The sequence below is a fragment of the Manis pentadactyla genome, chromosome 10, assembly GCF_030020395.1.
Source record: "Manis pentadactyla isolate mManPen7 chromosome 10, mManPen7.hap1, whole genome shotgun sequence".
NCBI lineage: Eukaryota > Metazoa > Chordata > Mammalia > Pholidota > Manidae > Manis > Manis pentadactyla.
The window spans coordinates 34,096,077-34,105,074 of record NC_080028.1 but is presented as its reverse complement, the minus strand read 5'-3'; the positions used below and the strand labels follow the sequence as shown (position 1 = coordinate 34,105,074).

Here is an 8,998-nt window from a genome sequence, read left to right as displayed (position 1 = left end):
AACAAGCAGACATGCTAAAAATAATCAACTTTTTAACAGGCCTGGGCGGAGCGATGATGCTCAGAGCTGGGCGCCAGGGGCGGGGCGCCGGGACGGTGGGGGTGGGTGGGGCGAGGGACGCGCCCTCCGCCGCCCGTCGGTCCCCCGGGGGCTGGGCTCGCGTTCCCACGGCCCGCCACGCAGGCGCGCGGGAAGCCACCCCCGCGTCACGGGCAGCTGCGGGGTCGACCGCGGGAGGCTCGCGTGCACCGGGGCTTCCGCCTCCCCGGGCGCGCTGCTCAGACCGGCCGGCCCGGCGAGCTCCCCGCGGTGGCAGAACCCCTCTGCGGACCTGGGGCGCGCCAGACACAGCCCCGGGGTGCGCGGGCCCCGCCAGGATGCCGCCTATCCCGGGTGCCTGGCCCTGGCTCCCAGCGCCTCGGCCCGCCCGAGGAGCAGCAGGTGGCAGGTCGCCGGCCTCACAGCGCGGCCTCCCCGGGCGCTCCGGGCCCGCGCGGCGGGCGCCCCCTGGCGGCCTCCAGCTGTCAGGCTTCCCTCGCGGTCTGTCCCCGGGGCTGCTGCCGCCGCCGCCACCGCAGGCGCGGAGCACGTGGGCTGGGGCGGCGGCCGCGCGCGCCCTCCCCCGCAGCGGGGACGTCAGGCCTCTCTTAGACTCAATCAACGGTACTACTACTACGCGTTTTCTTACTTTTGAAAAGTCTGAGTCATTATGTTCTATAGAATTTACTACATTCTGGATTTTGTTTTCGTCATGGTGCCATTTTGACAAGTACTCTATCCCTATTTTCCCTGTAAATGGGCAGTTGGCTCCTGAGGTTTGATGAGTTTCAAGTTCAGTGATTTGGGCAGAGGTGCTGCTGTGCTCTTCTGATCGCATCACATCGGGAGCACGTGCTGTGTGGTTGCCTCCCACTGGGCTCAGGTGTCAGTCTGATCCTTCACTTTATTGTTCCTATGAGCTTTTCACCTGCTGATTTTAGCGGCCATTTTTCGCCTTTGTCTATGTCCATTGTGGCAAAATGGTGATGTTCCAATTCTGTCCTTCCCTCTGCATTGCATTTGTTAACTGAAGGTCTGTGTAATTCTAGATAGAAGAACAAACCCTATCTACTGGAGTGGCAGGATAATAAGCCGGCACTGATGCCTAGTTAACTCCAAAGGTGACCAGTATGATTCTTGCTGTGTTATCTTTATGAACTGATGATATTTTATAAACATTTCATGATCCTCAGTATCTTGATGATATTTTATAAACATTTAATGATCCCCAGAAAGAGTGTAGCTGCTCTTTCTGATGCAACTTTTCCAGCTTTGGCCAATGACAACCCTTTCAAACACTGGCATTTGACTCACTTTTCAGAAGCCCCACTTCACAAAGAAATGATTTTTTAGTCACTTGAAAAGGAGGCTTTATATACAGTGATGGATTAGAGCCACAGAATTATGTTGAAGGTCAGATCCTATGTTATTCCCAAGGGTCAGTCACGTGACTTGTGTTTGGCTTTTAGCTCTGGAAGAGGCGTCCCAGTGCCTCACCCTTCTCCAGCCCAGCCTCCTCCTGCTCACAGACACCAGAGTGTCCAGAAAAGAAGATGAGGTAATCGGTGATTTGCTGTGTGGATTAATGAGAGGGTGGGAAAGGAGGGAAATTTACTTGGCTCTTAGGCTTTCTGAGACTCTGATTTGGAGAATCAAAATGGTTCACATCTAAAGGGCAGAGACGGTGCCGCCCTGAATCGCTCTTGTCTCTTGCAGTCGTCACACAGTGTGACCACACCGGCCTCTGCTTCCCCTCATGCTGCAGCGTGAGGGGCTGGGGCATAAGGGGAAGGGCTTGCATGGGACAGAGTGAACAGAGTGACTGATGGGGGTGCGCAGCAGGCTTCACATTCTAGACCCCAGCTGACCCCCTAGGTGCCTGACTAGAATGCTGCTTTCTTAGAGACAGAGGTGTGACTAGGACTCTCAGAAACTTGGCAGGTTGTATGTAAGGTTCTGAAGATTGTTTTCTGCTTGTTTTAAGACAAAGGTGTCTATGGCTTCTGTGAACTGCCTCCCTTCATTTCTTTAGGAATTTTCTTTGCTTCTTTTTGTTGTCTTGACACACTGAGATCTTAGTCATGGTTGTTCTAGACTTTGGTCAGTTGGTAGTTAGGAGGGTGTAAGAAGTTATCCAGTGCTTTTCTAAACTTAATTGTGCCTCTTCCTCCTACAGAGAAGAGGACGGTCCTCAGGGATCTGGCTCTTCCGCTCCGCCGGTAAACAAGGAGTCCCAGGGAGAACAGAGTAAGTTGATGAACGCGTGGCATGTGTTGGTGGTATTGTATGGAGGGCGCATAGACCACAACCCACTGGAAACACATACTGAGCCTTGATTTGTGTGGGGCTTGGTAGTTACAGAGAGAGATGTTCCTGTCCTTCGGGGTTTATGGTCTGGTAAGGGAGAAAGGTTGCCCAGACTCATATAGCATAACCCAGGCCACCTGGGGGGTTTGGGGTAAGGTAAGCCTAGGTGGGGGAATCCGAGCAGACCAGGCAATTTCTGTCCAGTAAGCAACCATGTGCACGCATTTAGAGCAATGATCATTTCACGTCGTCTTGACTGTTAGAAATAATCTTGCCAACACCATCCAAGCACCCAAACCATAGAAGATAGAATCTCAGAGACACCTAGTGAAAGTTCAGTATTAAAAACTAGGCTGGATAGACAAACCTCTCCATTTCTGGAAGAGAGCAGGAAGAAAGTAAGTCTGATACTTTATTTGCAGATACAACCACATGTAGGGAGAAAGTGTGGGTGACTTCAGAGAGAGGAGTGCCCTGAAAGGTTGGGAAGAGTTGAAGTTATGCACTTAGGAAGTGCAGGTGACCTCAGAGAGAGGAGTGCAGCACCGTGAAAGGCTGAAAAGAGGGAGTTTAAAGTTAAAAGGTTCCACAATTAGAAAGTGCTGGTGACCTCACATAGGAGCACAGTGAAAGTTTGGGGGCTCCCTCTTTTAAGGATTTTTCAGGAATGTGACAGAGGGCTAGGGTGTGGGCTTGTTAAGTGGTCTCAAGTATCTTTGATGAGACATTAAGTTACTCATCAGTCCTCTAAGTAATTCTGCAAAATTAGCTTATCAAGACTGCCTTTCCTCGAAAGTGGGCAGAGTTATTTGTTTGCTAAAGAGTATGTTAAGAATCTTTCTTGTGAAACCTGCTAGTTTTTTTTAAAATACAATTTTGGCTTTAAGGTGGGATCTCCCTGTCTTTACTTTGCTGTTTATAGGTGGGCCTTTTAGCAGGCTAGAGTAAATCATACAGTGGTCTAATGGACACAATGAAGACATGGGCTGTGCTCAGACACTTTTATCTGGGGAATATTCAAACCTTCAAGGCCAAGTTTCTCTTGACCTTTTGAGCTTTAACTGATTAACTCACTAACTCTGAATCTTTTCTGGATTTCTGGATTTAACTGGTTAACCGAGTCCTTTCTAGGGGGCTTTGCTGACCCTGTACTCTTTCCACCCGACTCATATGTATTTCCCTGCCTAACAGCCACGCCCATGGCCCGTTCGCCCCTGCAGACACCTGGCCTTCTGGGCTCTCTTGGCTCTTCACAGTCAGGGCCGCTCCCCGGCCCCTCCCCAGACTCCAGATCCACAGCCTCTTTCTTGGGGCTGACCCCTGCCTCTCCCGCAAAACAAGCCAGTGACGCCACCAAGTCACTTCCAGCCTCTCAGGCTGAGACATCTGCCAAACCCCAGGCCCCGCCTGCCCCGGGCCCCACCCTGAAGCCCAGTGTTCTCTTTGGAACGCTGGGCAGACCACCTGCTAACCTTTCTGCCTCGGCAGTTCCTGCTGTGTCTTCAGCACATCCCATGTTCAAGCCCGTCTTTGTGGCTCCATCTAAAAGTGGGAAGGAGGGTCCTGTGCCATCCAGCCATTCCCAAGTCACAACGGAGGCATCTTCCAGCTCTGTGAACACCCCGACTACCAGCAGACTGCCCCTCCCTTTCAGTCCTGTTTTTAGCAGCACAGGGCTACCTACATCTTTGCCCTTGTCAACTCCTTCCTCCTTCAGTCAGACAACTACTTCAGGCACTAGCACGAATGCCCCTCTGTTCCCTTGCCGGGCCAGTGTCAGCGCCCCCTCCGCAGCGGCTTGGGGGACCACCACAGGCACAGCCGCAGACTCCGCCCAGAAGCCTGTCTTTGGCTCTGGTGTGAGCGATGTGACCAACACTGTGAGCAGCATGACCAGCCCCACTGCTTCCACTGCCCAGCCTGTCCTCTTTGGGTCCCCCCTTGCCTCTGCTGCCAGTTCTGCCCAGCCATGGGCTCCATACTCCAGTTTGGCAGGCTCTGGCCACGCCTGCTCCAACAACAGCCATCACCTTCAGCCAGTCCCTGCCCGGCGCCATCCAGACAGCTGCTAGCAGCAGCACAGCCAGTTTCGGTGACTTCAGTGGCACCCTCACGACCTCCGCCCCCATCGCCCCGAGCCAGCCTGCACTGACATTTAGCAGACGTACCACCCCAGTCTTCAACATTCCCTTTAGTTCCGGCACCAGGCCCCCCATCCCATCCTATCCCGGAGTCACCCCACAGCACACGTTCGGAGCCACTGACAGACAGCAGTTGTGGACTGCCAGCCAGCACTGGCCCCCAGCTTCGGCAGCTCCTTTCCTTTCGGAAGCCCAGCCAGCCTTTGGCAGCACTGTGTGGTCAGGTTTTCGTGGGTTGAAACCCGCAGCCCCTCTTTTTGGCACCATCTCCAGCAGCCAGACAGCCTTTGGCAGCACCACAGCTGTTTCCTCAAATTTTTTTATTTTGTGGTATCATTAATCTACAATTACTTGAGGAACATTATGTTTACTAGACTCCCCCCTTCACCAAGTCCCCCCCCACATACCCCATTAGTCACTGTTCATCAGCGTAGTAAGATGCTGCAAAATCACTACTTGTCTACTATGTGTTGCACAGCACTCCCCATGCCCCCCCGACATTATACATGTTAATCATAAGGCCCCCTTTCTTCTTCCACCCCCTTCTCCCTCCCTTTCCACCTATCTTCCCCAGTCCCTTTCTATTTGGTAACTGTTGTCCTTTCTTGGGTTCTGTGATTCTGCTGCTGTTTTGTTCCTTCTGGTTTTCCTTTGTTCTTATACTCCCGAGATGAGTGAAATCATTTGGTACTTGTCTTTCTCCACCTGGCTTATTTCACTGACCATAATACCCTGTAGCTCTATCCATGTTGTTGCACATGGTAGGATTTGTTTTCTTCTTATGGCTGAATAATATTCCATTGTGTATATGCACCACATCTTCTTTATCCATTCATCTACTGATGGACACTTAGGTTGCTTCCATTTCTTGGCTATTGTAAATAGTGCTGCGATAAACATAGGGGTGCATCTGTCTTTTTAAAATTGGGCTGCTGCATTCTTAGGGTAAATTCCTAGAGGTGGTATTCCTGGGTCAAATGGTATTTCTATTTTGAATTTTTTGAGGAACCTCCATACTGCTTTCCACAGTGATTGAAATAAATCACATTCCCACCAGCAGGGGAGGAGGGTTCCCCTTTCTCCGAATCCTCGCCAGCATGTGTTGTTGTTTGTCTTTTGGATGGTGGCAATCCTTACTGGTGTGAGGTGATATCTCATTGTGGTTTTAATTTGCATTTCTCTGATGACTAGCGATGTGGAGCATCTTTTCACGTGTCTGTTGGCCATCTGAATTTCTTATTTGGAGAACTGTCTGTTCAGCTCCTCTGCCCATTTTTTAATTGGATTATTTGCTTTTTGTTTGTTGAGGTGTGTGAGCTCTTTATACATTGTTGATGTCAACCCTTTATTAGATCTGTCATTTATGAATATATTCTCCCATTCTATAGGATGCCTTTTTGTTCTATTGATGGTGTCTTTCCCTGTACAGAAGCTTTTCAGCTTGATATAGTCCTATTTGTTCATTTTTGCTTTCGTTTCCCTTGCTGGGGGAGATACGTTCATGAAGAAGTCACTCATGTTCATGTCCAAGAGATTTTTGCTTATGTTTATTCTAAGAGTTTTATGGCTTCATGGCTTACATGCAGGTCTTTGATCCATATCAAATATACTTTTGTGTATAGGGTTAGACAATGATCCTCATTTCCTCCTCTTTTGCAGCCACCACCTCGGACTTTGGAGCTACGACCCAGACCAACAGCAGCGGTGGCAGCACAACCTCATCACACGTCACATCTGGGGTGTCAGCAGGCCCCGCTGCCAGTGGGGACTTTGGGATGAGCATGTCAGCCCCCCACAGCAGCTCCACCACTAGTGCATTCAACTTTGTGGCAGGACGGAGTGGGAGAACTGGTGGCACGGCCCATTTCTGGGGATGCCTGAGTGAGAACTCCCTTGGTGCTGGCCAGAGCACACTGTTTGCCATCTACGTGGCCAGCACACCTCAGAACACGTCTGTGCTTGCAGGTGAGATGTGGAATGGGCTCAGTCTGCAGAGCCAAGTGCTGTTTTAAGTGCCAACATAGTCTACACTCCTGGAGCCCTACGCTGTGGTGAAGAGACAGATGTTATCTGTAAACAGCGTCAGGTAGCAGTGTAACTCATGACAGGAGGAGCTATTAGGTAGGCAGTGGGAGCCTTTCTGAGACAATAGGAAACTGAGGCCATGGCTGTAGTTCCAGAGTTGGGAGCAGGGACAACGGCTGGGGGTGAGGGCATTCCAGGCACAGGAGCAAAGGCCCGAAGTCAGAGATGAGCTTATGTTTTCATGAGCAGAGAAGAACCAGGTGTGGCTAGAGGTTTAAAAAGGAAAGTGGGATAAAATGACGTTAAGAGACAGGCAGTAAGGAAGATCATTCAAGGCCTTTTAAAATGTTTTTTATTTTTTGGTCTTAATCTGCAATTAGATGAATAACATTATGTTTATTAGGCTTCCCCCTTCAACAAGTCCCCCCCACGAACCCTATTATAGTCACTGTCCATAAGTGTAGTAAGATGCTGTAGAATCACCCCTTGTCTTCTCTGTGTTGCCCAGCCCTCACTTTGCCCCCCGACCACATTGTATATGCAATTTATAATGCCCCCTTTCTTTTTTTTCCCCTTATCCCTCCCTTCTAACCCATCCTGCTCAGTCCCTTTCCCTTTAGTCCATTTCAATAGGTAGTCCATTCTTGGGTTCTATGATGCTGCTGCTCTTTTGTTCCTCCAGTTTTTCTTTGTTCCTATACTCCAGAGATGAGTGAAATCACTTGGTGCTTGTCTTTCTCTGTCTGGCTTCACTGAGCATCATATCCTCCAGCTCCATACCTATTGTTGAAAGTGGTAGGATCTGTTTTCTTCTCTTGGCTGAATAATACTCCATTGTGTACATGTACCACATCTTCTTTATTCATTCATCTACTGATGAACATTCAGGTTGCTCCCATTTCTTGGCGATTGTAAATAGTGCTCAGAAAAACATAGGGGTGATTCTGTTCTTTTCAAAATGGACTGCTGTATTCTCAGGGTAAATTCCTACGAGCGGTATTCCAGGGTCAAACGGTATTTCTGTTCTGAGCTTTTTGAGAAACCTCCATATTGCTTTCCACAATGCTTGAACGAATTTACATTCCCACCAACAGTGTAGGAGGGTTCCCCTCTCTCCACAACCTTGCCAACATTGGTTGTGGTTTGTCTTTTGGATGGTGGCGATCCTTACTGGTGTGAGGTGATATATCACTGTGGTTTTAATTTTCATTTCTCTGATGACAAGTGATGTGGTACATCTTTTCATGTGTCTATTGGCCACCTGAATTTCTTCTTTGGAGAACTCCCTGTTCAGCTCCCCTTCCCACATTTTTATTGGAATATTTGCACTTTGTTTGTTAAGGTGTGTTAGCTCTTGATATATTTTGGATGTCAACCCTTTATTGGATCTGTCATTTATGAATGTATTCTCCCACGCTATAGGATGCCCCTTTCTTCTGTTGATGGTGGCCTTACCTGTACAGAAGCTCTTAAGTTTGACATAGTCCCATTTGTTCATTTTTCCTTTCTTTCCCTGGAGAGATATATTCACGAAGAAGTCGCTCTTGTTTATGTCCAAGATATTTTCGCCTGTCTTTCTCTAAGAGGTTTATGGTTTCTTGGCTTACATTCGCGCATTTGATCAGTTTTGAATATACTTTTGTGTATGGGGTTAGACAATGATCCATGTTTTCTCCTTTTTGCAGCCATCACCTCCAGCTTTGGAGCTGTGACCCAACACACCAGCTGTGGGACCAGTACATCCGGGTTTGGCAACACCATCTCAGCGCCCTTCACATCTATGGTGTCAGCAGGCCCCACTGGCAGTGGGGGCTTTGGGACAGGCATGCCTGCCCCCCACAGCAGCCCTACCACCGGGGCACTTGGCGTTGGGTCAGTGCAGAGTGGGAGAACTGGTCCCAAGAACTCCTTTTGGGGAGCCTTAAAACCGAGCTCCCTGGGTGCAGCTGGCCAGAGCACACCAACTGCTTTCCCTGTGGCCAGCACGCCTCAGAACACTCCTGGGTTTGCAGGTGAGTTTTGGAATGGGTTCGGTCTGCAGTGCCAGGCGCTGTCTTGAGTGCTGACACAGTCTCCGCTTTCGGAGCCGTATGCTGTGGTGAAGATTTAGACGTTATCACAAAAGTTATCTGTGAACAGCTTCAGGTAGCAGTGTAACTCATCACCGGAGGAGTTATTTAGGAATTCAGCGGCAGCCTTTCTGGGACAATAGCAAACTGAGTCCATGGCTGCAGTTCCAGATTTGGGAGCAGGGGCAGCGGTGGGCGGTGAGGACTTTACAGCCACAGGAGCAAAGACCCAAAGGCAGAGATGAGCTTATATTTTCGTGAGCAGAGAAGAGCCAGGTGGGGCTAGAGGGTATAAAGGAATGTGGGATAAACTGACATGAAGAGAGAGACAGAAAGGAAGATCTTTCACGGCCTTTTAAAGTGATTTTTTTTCTTGGTATCTATCTACAGTTACCTTAAGAACATTATATTTATTTG

The 8,998-nt window shown here is 49.5% G+C and overlaps 1 protein-coding gene across 1 annotated transcript; it reads left to right on the top strand.

The window, feature by feature from the left end:
* The first annotated feature begins 53 nt into the window (after positions 1 to 53).
* Positions 54 to 8,431, top strand: LOC130679251 (collagen alpha-1(I) chain-like). The gene is made up of 5 exons (XM_057487876.1): positions 54 to 663; positions 1,509 to 1,597; positions 2,216 to 2,286; positions 6,147 to 6,452; positions 8,198 to 8,431. Exons 1-4 carry the CDS (start codon positions 54 to 56, stop codon positions 6,298 to 6,300), a joined length of 924 nt encoding a protein of 307 aa, XP_057343859.1. The 3' UTR covers positions 6,301 to 6,452; positions 8,198 to 8,431.
* Positions 8,432 to 8,998: the final 567 nt, after the last annotated feature.

What these genes read in the sequence shown, in the direction of transcription:
- LOC130679251 (XM_057487876.1), top strand. Translation starts at nt 54, where the DNA reads ATGATGCTCAGAGCTGGGCGCCAGGGGCGGGGCGCCGGGACGGTGGGG. An exon ending in TCTCTTAGACTCAATCAACG is followed by an intron (nt 664 to 1,508) that starts GTACTACTACTA and finishes TTTGGCTTTTAG; the next exon opens with CTCTGGAAGAGGCGTCCCAG. An exon ending in TGTCCAGAAAAGAAGATGAG is followed by an intron (nt 1,598 to 2,215) that starts GTAATCGGTGAT and finishes TTCCTCCTACAG; the next exon opens with AGAAGAGGACGGTCCTCAGG.